Raw genomic sequence first — 19,985 nt, 5'->3', positions numbered from 1 at the left:
TTGCAGTGGAAGGAAGTGTACGAAAAGAGGATGGCTCCTGTTTAGTTATTCCTAAGCATGCAAATGCATCTCTACTGATGGAAAGATTGGAAGATTGAGAAGCTTTTTCTAAGCGCTCCTAAAGTCTCAAAAACATGCTGGTTTATTAATTTGGCATAGGCCTAAAAACAATAGAACCATTTAACCGTATAATACCCATGCCCTTAAAATGCTACACTGCCTCCCCATCAGACAAAGGTGGCAGTCCAAAACTGTGCACTTGATCTATAGGGTACTGTATGGCATGCACCTGGAACTCTCTACAAGATCTCCAGTAATAGGTGTCCTCGATGAAGCTGAGATCAAAAAATGACATCCTCTTACCACCAAGTCATGCAGATGCAAATAATTTGATGGCAGATCATTCCATGTAGAATGTTCTGATATGTGGAACAGCCTGGCTGTTCACATTAGGATGTGACAAAGTTCTCCTGAAATAGTGGTGGGAACTCAAGATCCACAGTTTCCATTCAGCCTTTGCATCAAAATTGCAGTATTGCACAGACTCTGTAAGTGTACACCCGATGCACCTCAATCAGGCCAAGTGCTCAAGAAGTGATCCTCCACTCTGATGCTTACCATGTTTGGTCTTTTTAAAGGCTCTACAGTTTGACCTCTGTGGTTCTCCTAGACTATAGTTCAAGGTCATCTGGAGCATAAAGGCTTTGCTCCTTCTCAGCATCTACTACTGAGACTACCATCTACATTTTACCCGAAGGCCTCACATGTGTTTTTTGCAGCAAGCATGACAAAGTAAAAATATAAATTAAAAACATTAATTGAAAAAAATCTGTTGGGCAGATTTTTTCCCCAATAGTCGGTGTCTCATAAAAAAGCCAACACCGATGCATGGCTTGTGGATGGGGACACTTCTATACTAATCCTAACTGACAGCAACCGATGAGAAGAGAAGACCCCCATATGAAATATAGGCAAACACAACCACAATGTTTTGTATACATAAGGTGGGAGACATTGGACTGCACCAACTCTTCAATGAAACTCAAGAGCCATGAAACTGGAATATTCATTACAGCATTCCTCTGATTGCAAGACGGCCTGGGGAAGTAAGCCTGGCAGATGCCTTGAGCAAGTGCCTGGGAACATGTCGAGTGGAAACTCTAAGAGGTGCAAAAAAGGTCTGCCATAAAGGTCAGCTGTCCGATAGTTGATCTATGCATTTAAACCAGGAACACACAACCGCATCATTTGGCAAATTGAACTAGAATTGTACAGAACAGTTCTCATTGAACCATACTGGGTGCGGCAAATGTGGCACACCAACAGTCTTCAATTCTCAAATTAAGTGTCACAAACCCAGGACCTATATGTCCTCCGTGCCTTATCTCTTTCATATCAAGGTTCCAACTTAATTTTTTTTAAACTAGTACATTTCACGTATGACCTTCTTAGAGAACCCAAAACTTAAGCAAAAAATACTCTTTGTACTCTAACCGTGAAGGAACATCGAAATACTGTCTCAACGGATCCAAGAACTTAAAGCAAAGGGCAGGATTGATGTGCGTAACGTATGTCCAAGCGGAAAATGGTTTAGGTCACTTTGTGCAATAATGAGTTGAGAAGTTTCCAGAGGTACAATCGAACAATATTCTACTACGCGTGGCAATAATTACATACTTGCATGCAGAAATTGTAACTTCAGAATTTACCAGTAAGTTTACTTCCCCAGAGTTGGCATTTTTCATAGATAGTCAACCTACCCTCCTTGTGAAACAAGTAAATCTTATGGGCACACTTGTGCTTGAAACTTTTAAGGTTGCCTGCAGGCAAACATATACACCCCATTTGCCAAATATTAGAATAAAACAATGAGGTAGATATGACACCGCACTTACATGACTACTGTTACGTCTGCACTTTGTCTGTACTTTACTTATTCGAAGGGTTGCTAGCCTGTCAACAACGAATCATTCAGTGCTGAAGACTACAGTTGATTCAAAATGTAAAGTCTCACAGGTCTGTTTTCTCGTGTTTGCACTCTGTAGCAGATATTTTATCAATCTCCTTTACTCACAACATCAATGAGTTTTTATGGCATAGACAATTAAAACATCTAGGAAAGGAAAGATCAGATGGAATTAGTTGATTGGAAAGTGAAGAATTTCTTTAAAGTTTAAGCACCGGTCATTTATTTCGCAACTATTTTCATTGAGAGTGAATATAAAATATGTGCATGTGTCATGCAGTACAACAGAACAATGGCTCCTTTAAGGCAATTGTCCTATGTTCCATATCACATATGCTGACTCTGGGGCTTCCTACTTTGGAGATGTATAATATTTTGTTTTACTTTGGAATGCATATTAATCACACAAGGTTTTAGATCTTGTTTTCAAATCAATAGTTTTACGACTGCTTCAATCCACAGCTTAAATAGTCAGTTTAAGTGCTCAAAGTTCACTGATATCATTTAATTAAAGGTTTTTACAAAATGCTCACAGAACATGGTGTGTGAGGATGCGATCTGAACACAGAAAACTGAACAACCCTCATGGAAGAGAAGGAGAGACTAATGGCATTTGTCTTTGCTGGTGTCCCTAGCAGCTCTCCCTTCTCATTGCTTCTCCTTTGGTACTCACACATCCTGCAGTGCACATTTATGTACGCAGGGCAGAGGAGGGGATACTGCATGTTGTGGTCATGTAGCTGTTGCCATGAATTACAACATTTTCTCAGAAAAAGAGCTGAACTTTGTTTTGAGGTTTTAAGAATTTCTTAAATGTAATTTTAAATTAAACAAATAAATCCATATATGTGTATCAATATCGAAAAACATATGTACGAACGTGAAAGGTGAGTCAAGAAAAGGACAGACTCTTCTGAGCTTGAGTTTGAAGGGATTGAGCCCCATATAGATGATGTTCAACAACACCCTCTTTAATGTCCTTTTCTTAATTCCTTTTCCTTTAGTTATTGACTGCGAAATTTGCACAATAAACAGAGATGTAAACGATATGTATGTTTTTACCGTGTAGGTTGACTGGTTTTGGGATACACCACTGTTTTGCCAGAAGTATGATGGATCCGGAAATGAAAATCATGACCATTTTGCACAACTTCTATGCGGACTACTATACCATGGCTGGCATTGCGTTGGCATCATGCGTGGCTATGTGCCCTGTCGTGGGCTTCATGGGCCGAAGAGGTGGACTGTTGCTGTTTATGATCCTGACTGCCCTGGCATCCCTGCTGCAGCTCGGCCTACTTAACTGTAAGTAACAAAGGTTCTTGTGCGGAGGGACACAGCTCTTCAGCATAGTAGGTGCTGCGGAGCAAAAGCAATGCATGGATTTCAGAGTCACTCATTTATTCTTTTTCTATCCTACCAGGGATCATAATCATTTTCCTTATTGTATTAAGGCCTATGACGTCCTTGCTTTGCTGCTACTGGTAATTAAAGAGTTCTTTCCATCTGAGCTTTGTTAGCAAACACTTTAGTAAGGTGGAAAACGCATATTACCCTCTGGGACAGTAATTAGTTTGTTTAAAGAATTGGGGAAAAAATTTTAAGGAAGTCTTCACAGCTCAAACCACATATTGTGCCTTTCTTCCACGTCATGCCTCTAGAGGAAACCTGGGCAGTGTTGATGAATCATTTAAACTGGGTGTTCATAATTTGGTACTAGAAGTTCAGACTCTGTTTTTCAGTGCGTTTACTGTATTTAGGAATAACGGGAATAATGACAAAATTAACTTACTCTGTTGAAAATCTGCAAGAATTACTTTACAAACAAGTCTATGCCTCCCCACCTCCCATCCATGCTTTTGTATAGCACACTAATTTCAAACTCTCTACCATTGGTATAAAATTAATGATTTCTGCCCACATTTTTTTTTAGATGGCAGACTATGCCAATAGACATGGCACTTTATCTGAGCTGAGTAAAATATAAAAAATCCAATATCATTTTGGGTGTTGACTACATTGTAGCCAAACATATACACAAGAAGTACCCCACGATTTTCTTCTTGTGTCCACTTCATAAGAATTGCCTGCCTCATCCTGCTGACCTTGAAAAATATGTCCAGAATGTGTTGAGGACCAAAGACTACACCATACATCCTAAAGCCCACCCATGTCATACTGCATGTACTTATTTCAATTCGGTTTCTTGTTTTCCTAAGACCAAGTAGGACGCCGTGTACCTTGCCTCCTCACTTGTTCTCATTCTCCATTTCCCTACAGCATAAAAGAGGAACTAGAGATGAAATCCATGAGGCTTTGTTACACTGTTCAGTTGAGTTTACTTTCTCTGCTTTTGTGAACTAGGTTTTTTTTTGTTGCTCTATTGCAATTTCTCATTGCCTTCCCAACAATCAGAAATCCAGCAGGAGTGCTGGTTTCAGGGGTGCATGCTTTGCTTAAGTACGAAGTCGCTATGGCTCCATTTCAAATGGTTGAAAGAATCTCAGCTTATTTGCAGTTGACATTATTTCACGCATTGGTCCTCACTGGCCTTCTCATATTGTTATAGCAGTAGAAATGTGTTCTGTTTACACTCTCCCAGAGACCAAATCAATGTAAAGAGCTAGGCTCACAGCTCTAAAATATATATCCTTGCCTCAGTGGTCTGTTGTGAACTAGTTACAACAAAAAGGGCTTTCCCATCCTCCAAAGTCAGTGTATATTTGAATGAGTCCGTCCCCTTTGCAGAAAGGTTCCACTGGGGATCCAATGACTGACTGTGAAGGATGGCAACCAGATGACAGTCAACAAACACAGCTGGCAACCCGGAACAAGCACCTACTTTAGTGAAAACAATGTTGACAATTGCCCTCCCACTTGATTCTTCCAACTCAGACACACACAAGTGTAAGCTGTATGGTGGACCTACTTCTCCAACTACCTTGCGGCCATAAACGAAAATAATGAATCTGCCAGAAGTTAACTCCTGCTGCATTATGACACCACTGCAGTATGAAAAATATTTATGACTCTAGCAAATACTAATGAGCTCGCCAATAATGGGATTATGCAACCTGCCCTAGACCTGCACTTCATTAATCAGGTGAATTCAGACTTAACTAGAAGCAAATCATAATTCACCAAGCCTGTCTTAAGGCTAATGGGTGTGGATAGGTTTTACATTGCATGGGCTAGGCAACACTATGGTGGTGGACTAGAAGCCTCAGGTCCATATAAAAAAAAGCCTCACACGCTTTCAGACTTCTTCAGTTGATGAGTACATGGCAGGTCCCCCAACACAATCGAATTAGGCCACCCCCACCCACTACGCCGGACACACACTCGACCCCGTCTTCTCATCCAGCAAGGACATCGCCTTCAGCCACGCCACTGGACTCCACTGGACGGACCACAGCTGCGTCCACTTCAGCTTCGGAAGGACCACGATCCACCACCACCAGCAACAGGTTGCACGCAGGAGCTGGAACAAGATCACAGCCGACCAGCTCGCGACATCCCTGAGCATGAAACCTCCCACCAGCACAACGAACCCTAGCCAGGCGGCCGCCAACCTCACGAAGTGGATCAGCGACTGCGCAGACGAGCTCGTCCCCCTGAGGACCCCACCTAGCAGACCCGGTAGCAAGAAAGCCCCATGGTTCACCGACGAACTCAAGAGCTCCAAGAAGAACTGCCGAGCCCTCGAGAGAACCTGGCGCAGAGACCCAACACCGGACAACATGACTGCCCTCAAGCTCGCCACCCGAAAACACCGCCAACTCATCCACGCCACCAAGAAAACTGCATTCAAGGAACGACTGGACAACAACGCACACAACAGCAAGGAACTCTTCAACATTGTCAAAGAGCTCTCCAACCCCAACGCCGGAAACAACGACATCACCCCTTCGCAAGACCTCTGCAACTCCCTTGCCTCCTACTTCCACAACAACTTCAGCACTCAACCGACGAACGCCACAACCGAACCACTGCCCCCCACCACCACCCTCCGCACCTGGACTCCGATGAGCACCGAAGACACCGTCCGCACGATGAACTCCATCCACTCCGGATCTCCGACCGACCCCTGCCCTCACCACGTCTTCAACAAGGCCGACGCTGTCATCGCACCCCACCTGCGGGACATCATCAACACCTCCTTCGACACCGCTACCTTCCCGGAGAGCTGGAAGCATGCCGAACTCAGCGCCCTACTCAAGAAGCCATCGGCCGACCCCACCGACCTCAAGAACTACTGCCCCATCTCGCTGCTCCCGTTTCCTGCAAAAGTCATCGAGAAGACAGTCCACAAGCAGCTGGCCGCCTTCCTCGAGACGAACGGATCCCTCGACACCTCGCAGTCTGGCTTCCGGGCCAACCACAGCACCGAGACCGCCCTGATCGCAGCCACCGATGACATCCGAGCGCTGCTTGACAACGGAGAAACAGCGGCCCTCATCCTCCTCGACCTCTCTGCGGCCTTCGACACTGTCTGCCACCGTACCCTAGTACAACGCCTCAGCAACGCCGGAGTCCAGGAGAAGGCACTGGAGTGGATCATCTCCTTCCTCGCCGGAAGAACACAGAGAGTCCGCCTCCCTCCGTTCAGATCTGAAGCCACCGAAGTCATCTGCAGCGTTCCTCAAGGCTCCTCGCTCAGTCCAACCCTCTTCAACGTCTACATGAGCACCCTCGCAGACATTGCACGCCAGCACAACCTCAACATCATCTCCTACGCCGACGACACCCAGCTGATCCTCTCCCTCACCAACGACCCCGCCACTGCCAGAGCCAACCTTCACGAAGGGATGAAAGAGGTAGCCGAATGGATGAAGAACAGCCGCCTGAAACTGAACTCGGACAAGACGGAAGTCCTCATCCTGGGATCCTCACCCGCCGCTTGGGACGACTCCTGGTGGCCCCCCGCCCTAGGCAGCTCACCCAAACCAACAGACCACGCACGCAACCTGGGCTTCATCCTGGACTCCTCCCTCTCCATGACCAGACAAGTCAACGCCGTCTCCTCGTTGTGCTTCAACATCCTGCGCATGCTACGTAAGATCTTCCGGTGGATCCCCACCGAGACCAGGAAGACGGTCACCCAGGCCCTCGTCACCAGCCGTCTGGACTATGGCAACTCCCTCTACGCCGGAACCACCGCCAAACTCCAGAAGAGACTCCAGCGGATACAGAACTCCTCAGCACGACTCATCCTGGACATCCCCCGTCGCAGCCACATCTCCGGACACCTGAGACCTGCACTGGCTCCCGTCAACAAGAGAATCACCTTCCGTCTCCTCACCCACGCACACAAAGCCCTACACAACCAAGGCCCAGGATACCTCAACAGCCGCCTCAACTTCTACGCTCCCAAACGCCAGCTTCGATCGACCAGCCACGCCCTCGCCGCCGTCCCCCGCATCCGAAGAGCCACCACAGGGGGACGGTCCTTCTCCTACCTCGCCGCCAAGACATGGAACTCCTTCCCCACCAACCTCCGCCTGACCCAGGACCACCTCGCCAGGAAGCAACTCAAGACCTGGCTGTTCGAGCAGTAGCCGGACCCCCCTCCCCCAGCGCCTTGAGACCCTCTGGGTGAGTAGTGCGCTATATAAATGCGATGATTGATTGATTGAGGTATCGTTTGAACTATCCACCATGTGTACCATGCCCATGGAAGCTGTGTCCAACACCGGCCTTGTGCAGATCAAAAAGTAATCCATCTAGAGGGCAGGCTTTACTTATCCGAGCCTCCGGATTGGAACGATGTATCAACCTCACACTTATGACCTGAGTAATCATATGAGTCACCTGCTCTCAGACACAGACCAGCAACCAACAAGTGAGAGATGACTAAGATGTGAAGCCATCCCACACCCGTGGGTGATCAGGTACAGGTTCAATACAACCATACCAATGACAGGTGGCCGTTTTGAACAAGTTGCTGATAGTTCAGCTGCTTTTGAGAGGGGCTGACCGTAAGAGAATGATAGTTAAAGACACGAGAGAAGACACTTGACTGCCGAGGAATGTATTGTGGTTCAAAAACATCAATGCTTGAACAACCCAGCCATCAGACATCACTGTCTTAGTGTCACTAGGTGACACTGTCAATATAGAGATGTTAACAGGCTCGCCAAATCTTAGCCAAGCTTATCTTGTGATGTTTGCCCAGGATGCATTTAAGTCAGACCATTGCCTCCCAGCTAATGAAAGAGCCCTTAACTCACGGAAGCACAGTGCAGAGCAGAATACAGGTACTCTGTGTACCATCGGGTACCACACACATGGTTTCCACAGTGGATCTAACAGTCTCTTAGACAATGTCATTATATCATAGTTGCACCACAAACAATGGGGAACCGTCGGGGAGTAGGGCAAGATAGCTAGGATGAGTGCTTTAAACAGTGGCAGCTGCTTATGATGATTCGGCTAGTGAGAGAGGTGGCCATTCTGCCCTTCTTGGGTGTGCAAAAGGGCAGGCTGGCTGGTGCTAACCGGTGCTAACCCTACTGAGAGCTGGGTGTGCTATAGTAGTGAATTGTTAGGGGATCTGACATGTCAGGAGGAGAATGGGGCCAATCAGGCTTCTGGTCTTACTAGGGGGGTGGGGGGGTTGGACAGGTGACTAGTAGCACTAACATTAAGCCAGCCAGGAGCGGAGCATCTGCAAAAATCAAAAAAATCCCAGCTAATCCCATTCTGCCCTTTAGTAAATTGTGTGTGTATGAGGGAATTAGCAATATCCCACTTACATGTCACTGAGAGCAGAGCTGCATATTTTGCCATCCACCCCACCTCTCCTCTACTTGTACCCACGCAAACCACTGACAAGGGACACTACCTTCTGCTCCTATGGAGCGTGATAAACTACAATGTGTAAACATTGTTAGTGATCCACTGCACTGTGTGTCTGGGGCAGAGAGAGTAGGGTGGACGCTGAGATAGCAAAAATGCAAACATGTTTGCAATACTCTGAAGCCTGTTAAAACAGATTTTCTCACCACACAGCTGAGCTTTCTTGCCAGCAGGGGTGGCAGTAAGATTGGTGGGGTGTGAGCTTCAGATTTTCTCACAATAACGCTGGCATACAACGTTAAAATACATTATTACATTATAGACAAGCCAGGCGCATGAGAGGAGCTTAAGGGGCAGCGGAAAGGGCGAAGAATACGGATTGGTGGGGATACTAAGTGAGAGAACATGCAATCGTTTGTAAAATAATCAACATTTTTGAAGTTTCAAAACATTGAGGGAGAGTGTGTGTGCGTTTTTGTCTGTGTGAAAGTAAAACTTCCTGGTGAAATCCGACTAACAGCTCTCCATGCCCGACTGAAAGCACCTGTACGCAACTATTCACCAGAAAATACATTAATTAGAGGGATGCAACACCCCAAACAGCCTCCCTGAAGCTTCATCCCTGCCTGTCAGCCCACAGCTCAGACTCCAGTGCCCATGCCTTTCTTTGAATGCCTGTATGTGAGAGTGCTGGCTGCGTTACCTCAGGCAAGGCGTGAGTATGTGCTGGCAGCCAATTAATAGTTTCTGCATGAACTGGTGCAGACTCTTGTTTGGAGAAACAAACCAGCAGCGTTAACAGTGCAGACAGGAGTTGAAGGGTTGCAGCGTCTACTTGAAAGCCAAGTGTCCTTGCCCGTGGTAGCCAACGCTGCAGCTCAGCCCGCGCGCCACTGACATATCTGTTCGCGCGCTGCTGTTCCCCATAAATAGCCCCTTGTTGAATCTGAGCTCCCACTCCCAGCGCAGCGGCCTTTATTATTCCTCGCCACTCGTTCCCGCCTAATTAGCATTCTTCAGAGCACTGGCGCCCAAATGAAGGTCATATTTTACCAGGACTAGTGGATAATCTCGTCTTGAGAGTACAGGACTTTTCTTTAGATAAAGGTTAAGTGCCCGTAAATGATCATTTATTCACGTTTAATGTGATTAGTCCTGAATTAATTTCAATTTTTTTGTCTTCTTTTTTTTTCTCCTCCATATTTGAATCATTCTGGACTCAGTGATTGGGAAATACAGCCAACGCCCAGAATCAGGTACTTTTTTTTTATATCTATGCATGGTGTTTTACCTTGAGTGTGCTTAAAGATTATACAGTGTTTTCAATTCAAACGTGGCTGTAAAACCACGGCGTATTAAAAGTACCTACAGGAAACTGGTAAAGACGAAATCCGAAAGAAAAAAAAGACCACCAGGATATTAAGAAATTCTCTTCGTGAATTTACTGTGTGAACATCACTCTTAAATTTCCTAGAATAAATGTTGCTTTTTAGCCATCCAGACTGAGGTGGTTACAGAGAAAGGCGAAAGAGTTACAGATAAGGCCAGATTTTGGATTTGATTCGCTTCATCCCTCTATGCGAACATTACTAGTGTAAGAGTCCCAGGTAGATCTAATTTTGAACTCTGTGGACCCCCACTGAATTATTAATGGAAATCTGGGACCACCACTGAATCATTATTGGTATTTGGGGACCCCCACTGAGTCCTTTCTGGAAGCTCAGGACCCCGGCAAAGCATTTAAGATGATTTGAACCAAAGTGCTTAGATTGGGGGCGTGAACTTTAGATTTCCCAACAATCACGCTGCAGTATCCTTTAAAGATACTTTGTATGAGCAGTGGATATATGCATTTAAACTACTTAGAAACACAATATTTTTCAAACTAGCCAACATTTTCTATGACCTTTAAAACCGAGACAAGAAAGAAAGAAAGAGAGAGAGAGAGAGAGAGAGAGAGAGAGAGAGAGAGAGAGAGAGAGAGTCGGTCTATCTGTCTGTGTGTGTCTGTTAAAATCCCAGGAAAAAAACAACAAACACTGCATCATGACCGACTAAAAGCACTTGTACACAACTATTTACTGCAGGATACATCATTTTTTAGAGGGTGTAACACCCCAAACACCCACCCTGAAGCTACGCCCCTGTCTGAACAATACACAGAGACCACTCATACTGTATGCTGAATTATACAATTGTACTGCTCCTATAAATCAATCTGAGGATACAACGTTAATATTTTTAACTTCCAATTTCAAATTCCTATACAATTGCAGAATGGTTTTAAAATGTTCACATGTTATTTATAAACCTTTTATCAATCTGTTAATTATTTTTCTAAGCAATCTCGTGCCCCCTGAGTAGACTTCGCAGATCCCCAGTGGTCCACGGACAACATGTTAAGAACCACTGGCCTACACCAATAACCCCTAGTCTGACCTACAGCATGAATGTCAAGACTTATGGCTTCAGTGGCACGGGCTCCTCAAACTTTATTTTACTTCAGTTGATCAATTAACTGAGAATCCTATTAGTTGGGCAGGGATTAGAGACGGGATTGTATCAATCTTCTTGAGACAGTGGAGATGTACCCAGTTCCCTCTGTATTTTCTTTTATCCTATAGTATGCCCTTCAAGTGGATCGCTCATCAGTTACTACTTGTGACCAGCACCCCTCCTTTGCGGCACACTCTTAGAGCTGAGTGAAGAATGGGAGGACATTGGCAAACGTCTCGGGATTAAGCAACCAAATGTTGCCAACAGCTCACCGATCTGTCTACCCTGTCCTCCCCTCAGCCACGTCTCTGATTGTAAATCACTAGTGTATTTGAGGGTAGATGGTGGTGAAAGCGTTTTCTCACACAGCATGAACAATTACTTAGACACTACACTAATTTAGAGCCTGTGAATTGTCAGTTTGGCATCTTTGGCAAATAAAATCTTCCACAGCTTGCCATGCAAGGTTTATGTGCATTAGTCTGTTCTGACATTTCGCCTTGGAAGATCCCAGAATTCTGTATCACTAACATTCAATTTTCTTTTTATAAAAGGATTTCATGCTCATACAAACCAAGTTAGCAAGGATTAGCAAGGAAGAGGAACATATGGTTGGTCCTCCGTGAATTTCTTCTCCAGGGAATGTTCCCAGCCATCACACAAAAAGCCAGCAATCACTTAAAACAAGATTAAATGCTTCGAAACTGGTCATTGGTTGGATATTTTTCATTCCTTCTGTGCTCTAAACTTCAACACTAGCGTTCTAGACTCTAAAAAAAGTTGTGTATGCCATTTTTTGGATTGGGCTACTGAGTTCTCAAAAATGAACCTTATTGAGAATAAACTCAGCTAAATTGTTCTTTCTAATATTCGAAAGCTCCTGACAGGTTGTTATTTATGACTGTCATTTATTCTCTATATATTTCATCTCATCCTTTGTCACAACTTGACAAAACCCCATTGGCTACCCCGTATAATTCTCTGTGGGATATTTGGAAAGCCAGTGTGGGATGATTGAATGTGGGCCACTCTTGTGTCATTCCTTCTGTGATGACTTGACCAACCTGGAGCCCCAGACAATGAAATTAAACAGCCATGATGTGGAAGGATGTACTCCTGATTAAAGTTCCTTATTGGACCGCAGATGGGGGGTGTCTGAGTGAGTTACAGATCTGTAAAGTGTCAAGAAGAATTTAGTTATAGAGGAACACATGCCAGAGTCTGGCACTGTGTGGAGAAGGAGGGACAACCATATGAGCTTTCAGTATTGTCAGTAAAGTATACCCCATATACTAAGCGTCAAATTAATTTAATATGCGGTCAAATGCAAAAACATTGATCATAGACATGGATGCATGTAATCTTTTACTTGCGTCAATACTCCATTTGGTAAGATTTAGAGGCTGTTTTTCTTTTGTTTTTGATAAGGGAATCATGCTCTGCATATGCTACGATAATATTTAGGGTCAGTTGTGGGCCACCTGCCTAGCCTTGCACCTCTACCCCAACATACTTTACCTTACAACTTATTTACTAAATAAATCCTACCCTAATTTTCACTATAGCGCTCACTAATAAATGTGACATCTGAATACAAGGTACTGTTGCCTTTGTCTTTAGAACCTGAGGTGAACACAGGGCCTTTCTATGAGTTGTGAACACAGGCCACGTTCCACGCTTTATCAGTTCCTGCCCATGGCAATGCTTTTAGGAATTCCTTTTGAAGTGTTCTTTGTTTATCTTACTTTTGGTATTTCACTATGAATAAAGAGCTATGCTGTTCCTACTAGTGAGAAAGACGAAGGGGGAGTGGCTCCTATAGGAGACAAGGACCCTCGCACACCCCGAAAGGTGTCATGTTTCATCATAGCAAAAGACACACAATTGATGGACGGAATGCTGAACAAATCAAAGCTTTCACCCCCAGTCAAGAGATCTGGGTTAAATCCATCATTCTTTTGCGCACCATGCCACCCCAGTTAAGACCTGGCCATATGCAAATCAGCCTTGACCCTCTGCCTCATGGGAATAGTCCAGCCCGAAATGCCAAGCCAGCCATTTGTTTGCTGTAACACTTTTCGCCCTAAGTGGGATCGGTATGCCCAGACGTGGGTCCCTTGCTCACTGTGTCACAGGATTCAAGCTAGCCTGGCTGAAGAAGGGTGACACATCTTGAAACCGGTCCCCGGATGCTTGTTTCCGGTCCATGGAGGACCTCACCTGGCAGTTCATCCTGGACTATTCACATGGGGCACAGGGTCAAGACTGATTTGCATATGGCTGGGTCCAAACTGGGGTGGCGTAGTGGCCAAAAGAACGATGGATTTAACCCAGATTTTTTGACTGGGGGATAATGTTTGCATTGTCAGCATTCCGTCCATCATTTGTTTGCTGTAATACTTTTCACCCTAAGTGGGATGGGTATGGCCAGACATGGGTCCCTTGCTCACTGTCACTGGATTCAAGCTAGCCTGGCTGAAGAAGGGTGACATGCTCTGAGACCGGTCCCAAGATGCTTGTTTCTGGCCCAGGGAGGACCTGGCCTGGCAGTTCGTCCTGGACTGTTCTCATGGGGTGCAGGGTCAAGACTGATTTGCATATGGCTGGGTCCAAACTGGGGAGGCGTAGTAGGCAAAAGAACAATGGATTTAACCCAAATCTTTTGACGGGGGAGAATGTTTGCATTGTCAGCATTCAGTCAATCATTTGGTTGCTGTAACATGCTTCATCATAGGGCACCTCCTTGTTTGCCTGGCGCTGCAATGCCCAACTGGCCCGCAGGGGGGCTCTTTGCCGGAGATCTTTTGTAGACCGTAGTCTTAGCCATTGAAGAAGTGGGTGTTTGGGGGGCGTGTGGTGTATATAAACTGGTGAGTAGAGTGTAGAAAGTGGGTGCATTAAAAATAATGATGGAAACCCGCTGAACTAACTTTAATTAGTGGATTCCATATCATGATAAAAAAAGTTAATGCTCTCATATGGAGACGCTAAGTCTCATCAAGTGTTTAAGTGTAAGTGACTGTCGACACGTTTCATGACCTATATTGTCAAAAATGATTGTGGCACTTCTTCAGAACCTAAAACTAACTACTCAAAAAAAGGGTGGTACATATCTATATAGGAGAGTTCGTTCACCATCCCTTTGCGATTACACCATCCGCAGTCAGTACATCATCAACGAACAGGTTCCTCTTCCGTGGGGACCGAAAGTGCGGGAGTCAAACAACTCCTGAGTCGCAAGACGCGCAGTGGCATCGCAAACGACTTTGCCCGTCGGTGTGCGAAGTGCATCAGACGACGCTCCATGTATCCGTAGTTGGTATTTCACAGCATAATAGATTGTGTCCATTTGAAACTGTTCCATATTAGGTTATTCTCTTTTAACCGTGCACGTAGTACACAATCTGAAAGCTTCAATAATATACATGCAAATTCATACTTGGTCCATTCTGCAGAACACGTTTATTCTGGACTCAACTACATTAATGATTGTTTAATAAACTTTGCCCATGAAGAACTGCAGATTTGATCATGTTTAATTTGCAACAGTTACACTTTTCCTTATTTCCTGATTTCTCTTTCTTGATTTCTTTCTCTTATACCTACTTTCCTTCTTTTCATTATCTTCTTTCTTGCTTCCCTTTCAACTTTCCTTTTTTCTTTTTTCATTTCTTTCTTTCCAGCTTTTATTCCAACTTTCCTCCCTTCCTTCTTTTCATCTTATCTTCCTTTCCATGTTTCCTTTTTTCTTTAAGTCTCATCTTTTCTTTTCCTTTGTTTCCTTTTTTCTTTCCATCTTTTTTCAATCTTTCCTTCCATTTTTCTTTTCTGCCTTCTTTCTCTCTCTCTTTCTCTCTCTTCCTCTCTCTCTCTTTCTCTCTCTCTTTCTCTCTCTTTCTCTCTCTTTCTCTCTCTTTCTCTCTCTCTCTTTCTCTCTTTCTCTTTCTCTCTCTCTCTCTCTTTCTCTTTCTTTCTTTCCTTCTCTCCTTTTATTTATTTATTTTATTTTACCTTTCTATCTTTTCCATCTTTGCTTCCATCTTGACTTCCTCCTTTGTCTTTACTTCTTCTTGCCTTTTCTTTCCTCCTCTCCTTTCTTTCCTTTATTTCTTTCCTTCTCTCAAACTTTCTTTTATTTCATTCTTTCTTGCTTTCCTTCCTTTCCTGTTTTCTTTCCTTTCCTGCTTTCTTTCATTCTTTCATTCTTTTTTGCCCGTCTGCTTGCTTTCCTTCTTGCTTTCCTTCTTGCTTTGTTTTTCAAAGGCAGGAAACTTGCAGCCAATGGCAGAATGATTGGCTTTTTTAGGCTGTGTTAGCCACGACATTTTGAATTCCCTAACATTATGTGTATGATATAGTTAACTATAGGGGTTTCCAGCCACAATTCATCTATTTGTCTGTGGTTGTGTCATTCACATTTTTCTCCAACCCGCTCAAGCATGCATCAACAGGCAATGTGTCTGCCCACTTCAGAGTTTGTCTGACTTCACTATGAGTTATAACATCCTTCCCTTTCACAATGAGCCCATCAACGGGCGCACAAAGAATTTCCCTCCGATGCCAGGGAGCTCTCTGGTAATGTGTAGTTTTTTTACTTCAGCAAACATTTTTGCCTTTAGTCAATATTAGATTGATGAACACCCAGCAGTTTCCTGAAGAATAAAGTTTTACAAAAAACATGACCAAACAAGAATGGTCAAAAGGCTATAGTGGAGGACAATGCTCAATATATTTGTTTTGCCAGTGCTTGTTTGAAATAGTCGTAAGACCTATTAGAATGCTCCCTTGACATTCCTTTTCTAAACATATGCTATTACAGGGTAAGGTTCTGTTTTCTTTATCCACTTTAGTATTTCTAGTAAAAATTAAGCTTGGATCTTAGCTGGGAGACTTAGCATTGACAAAGTAGGATAGTTTTCTGATACTGATGGCTGTTCCTTTAAAACAAAATGGAATCAATAATGACCTCTTTCATGTATCTGGATAATTTCCTATTTGGAACCATTTTCCTAGATTGGGTGCAAACTGCAAGCCCACCATTTCAAATTAATTTTCAAAGCACTGCTGCTCTGGCAATCATGCCCCACTACACTGCAAGATTTACTAGTCTCTATCTGTTTCATGATTTCAATTTGGTATTGGCAATAGCTTCTTGTTTTGTCATTAAACCGGGTTGTTTGTGTTTTTGTTGTGAGGCTGAACCTACATACTATTGCAGCAATCTACCATGATCTGTCCTGCCACAGACAAATTATTGTTCCGGTAATTCATCCTGCCTTTTTGTATCCTCTGGAGTAAATATCCACACAAATAACAAGCCTCTTGGTTGAAACATGCTTATTTAGATCTCAAAAGTCTCTCCGACCTTCTGCTCAATCAGACCAGTGTTAATGTTTGGCGTGTTCACATCAATCTTCATGTCCGTCTATTATACAAGGGGGGTTCCTTTCAAGTGATGGGTTTTTCTCTAGAAAGCTTATCAATTTGGACCATCTTTTCTCTTTCAATTGCTTCCATCAGATTGTTGTCCACATTAATTACCAATATTTTCAAAAGTAAATCTTTTTGGATCATGATTACTTTCTAAGCCTGATTCTATAAGAAAATCTTAACACAGGATAAGAAATCAACAAGAAATAAATGTCTAATTGACAGTAGAAATATATTAACCCTTGACTAGGTAGCCCTTGTATGCTGATCCACTTTACTTTGTCTGCTCAAATGCTACTTTTCTACCTTTATGAAGTAATTGACAGTACGAGCCCCCTTCTTTCTCTTTAATATACTGATCAGTGGTACTCTTTCCTGCTGGTAATATATATATTTTTATATATATACATGAAAGATTTATAGAGCGCACAGCTACCCAACAGGGTTTCTCAGCGCTAAGCAGGACCATGCGCAAGCCAAGTTTGCAGAAATAGTACAGGGAAAGTTATACTTGGGTATAAAGGAAGGTCTTTGGTTTCTTACGAAAAGGTAAAAACGACTGACACGTCCTAAGTTCCAGAGGGAGAGAATTCCACATTTTTTGGGCCAAGGTAAGAGGACAAGTGGCCTTTTATGAGGGAGCCCAGCTCTGTAAACAGAAAATAGAGAGAGGCTGGCTAATCTCAGCTGTCGGGTGGGAACTTAGGGTTTGACCAGACTGTATGTAGGGGGCGCCAAAACTTGTTTAGCTCGAAACATGTAGCATAACGCATTGAACTTGACATGTTTGTTCACCTTGAGCCAATGGAGTTGGAGCAAAGGTGAAACTGAGGCGTGTTGAGGCAGCCTAAAAAAGTCGGGCAGGCGCATTTTGTATGAGCTGCACACAGTAAACGGAGACTTTATCAGCGCCCAGGTACAATACATTGTCATAATCCAGTCCAGAAATCACCAGTGCCTGCATTAGTTATCTGGGCAGCATGTGGAATTAGCCAGAGGATTTGTTTTAGCCACTTGAGAACGGCAAAGCAGGTTGTGGTGACTCTGGATACATGAACTCTGAGGAAGAGGTTGCTGTCAATGATAAATCCCAGGTTCTTAACATTAGGGACCGGAGCAGGTATATATCGCAAAAATGTCAAGCCAATGGGAGCTTCCCCAGAGTTAAGGATTGTTTCCCAGAAGGAGAATCTCTGTTTTAGAACCGTTCAGCCTCAAGGCATTTCTGGACATCCACAAGGGAATATTAAGCAGTCAGAGCGGGGAGGGGTCCTGATGCTGAGAAGCTGAAAGAGAGAAGATGAACTGGGTGTCATCTGCGCAGAAAAAAATAGTCTGTCGTGAATTTTCGCAGTGTCCTCTAGAGGGTGAATGTAAAGATTAAAAACCAGAGGGCTTAAAATCAAGCCCTGCGGCACTCCTGTTAAAGCTACTGGATTAGATTTAGTGGTATGTGAGAACACTTGGAACTTGTAATCATCTTGCAATTGGACATTTGAAGTCCCACTCCAATCGTGGCCAAATCTGACATTGAAATTGCCAGAAACACATATTGAGTCACTTGAATTTGCTTCGGTTATTGCTCTCATTTCACTGCAATTGTGCATAACACTGAAAATATTGTGTATTTTTTCAGTAGGATGAACTTGACTCTCAAGAGTGAACAGTCATATGAAAGAGAATAAAGTACACATAATAAGGCTTAGACGGTTATTAAGAACTTGGGGATATGGCTGGACCTGAAACTCTCCTTCGACCACCAGATCAGTGTGGTTGCTGGGAAATGTTTCGGAATTATGAAAGTCCTCCAGAAGACACTGAACATACTCCTGGTAGCAGCCAGGAATACGATAGTCCATGCACTGGTAACTTCGCGCCTGGATTATGGGAATGTGCTATATCTAGGGGCAAATAGGAGGTGTGTCCAAAGAATGCAAGGTATTCAAAATGCAGCAGCGCACCTTGTTCTGAGGCTACCCAGAAGGGCCTCATCCAAGAACGCTCTCGTAACGCTACACTGGCTCCCGGTTTGGGAGAAAATTGTGTTTAAATCAATGTGCATCAGTCACCGCATCCTGCAGGGAGTGGGCCCTAGTTACCTCCACAACCTACTGATCCGTTATAGACCAACTAGGACTCTGAGGTCCATGGGTACAGGAAAGGTAGAAATGCCAATAGTCAAAAGAGGACAGAGGGGGGGGGGGGGGGGAATATTTTAGATGGCTGGCTGTGAAATTATGGAAGGACCTTCCACAGTCACTCAGGTAGGAACCATCGGAGGGGATTTTCCGAAAGAAACTAAAACCATGGCCCTTTCCACAGTTCATGCCTTCGGGAGGGGTGGTCGGTATCTGATGTAATCGGTCCAGAACGGGCTTTTTTGCTGCAGTGCGGGGACATACTGTATAGTATAACCATGCGCTTTAGAAACTCATTTATTATTAGTATTTTATTATTATCATAGCATATATGTGCTGTCCTAGGCCTAATGAGATGGTCTGTATTTGTAGAACGTATATGTTGATGGATGTTCCGCAAGATTTTACATCTGCTGTTAAGATCAACAGTGTACACATTATGCAAACAGATAATTAGAAGCAGGTTTGGTGAGAGAAGCTAAGAATGCCAAGAGTGATTAACCCTACTGTGGAGCTCAATTCTATGAATAGAATTTTTCTTACAATTTGTAGTGAATTGACGAGAGAGGGAAATATACTTGTTTGTGGGAAGAACATATCAATAGTGAGCTTAACAGAAGAAGTGGACTATAGACTGGCTGTTTTAGAATTTAGGAACAGTAAATCTTAAAACACAGTGGCTTCTTAAGCCCTTGAGTGAAGTTGCAGGCTTTGAGGTCCGCTCTGATGATGATAATTGAAGTAATATAGTCATCCACTTCTTATGGGGTCTTTATTTCATCTACAGAGGTGTTGTATGCAAGTACTTTGAGGTAACGTACATTGAGGATGATCCAGTGGTGAGCTTGAAGAATACTGTGGGAAAGGTGTACGAGAATAGGTGTAAATTGAATGCTGACTCCTTTGAGTCACTGAAATGATTGGAAAAAGTAAAGTTAGAGAGTGGGGCAAATCTCTACAGATAGAATCAAGAGTTTTTAATTTGGTAATAAGGACCCGGGGAAGGATGTGTATCGGTATTCATATCCAACAGGACATGACCATGGGCGTAGCAGTCATTGGTGGGAGTAGAGTGGCACAGAGTATTCGAAAGAAGGATGAGGCAAGAGGATCTCCGTGAGTGAATGAGTGACTGGTGTTCATAAGAGAATGGTAAA

At 43.8% G+C, this 19,985-nt stretch overlaps 1 protein-coding gene across 1 annotated transcript in view; it reads left to right on the top strand.

Annotated features, from left to right (window-relative positions):
* The window catches only part of LOC147659221 (solute carrier family 22 member 23-like), a 655,822-nt gene that overhangs the window by 579,220 nt on the left and 56,617 nt on the right, over positions 1-19,985 (top strand). The window contains exons 7-8 of the mRNA XM_086951876.1: positions 3,036-3,271; positions 9,988-10,020. Of these exons, the coding sequence (XP_086808002.1) occupies positions 3,036-3,271; positions 9,988-10,020 (269 nt within the window). The remainder of the gene's footprint in view (positions 1-3,035; positions 3,272-9,987; positions 10,021-19,985) is intronic.

The sequence above is a fragment of the Lissotriton vulgaris genome, unplaced genomic scaffold, assembly GCF_964263255.1.
Source record: "Lissotriton vulgaris unplaced genomic scaffold, aLisVul1.2 SCAFFOLD_384, whole genome shotgun sequence".
Lineage (NCBI taxonomy): Eukaryota > Metazoa > Chordata > Amphibia > Caudata > Salamandridae > Lissotriton > Lissotriton vulgaris.
Note: the sequence above shows the minus strand (reverse complement) of the source record. Positions and strands in the feature narration are given on the sequence as shown.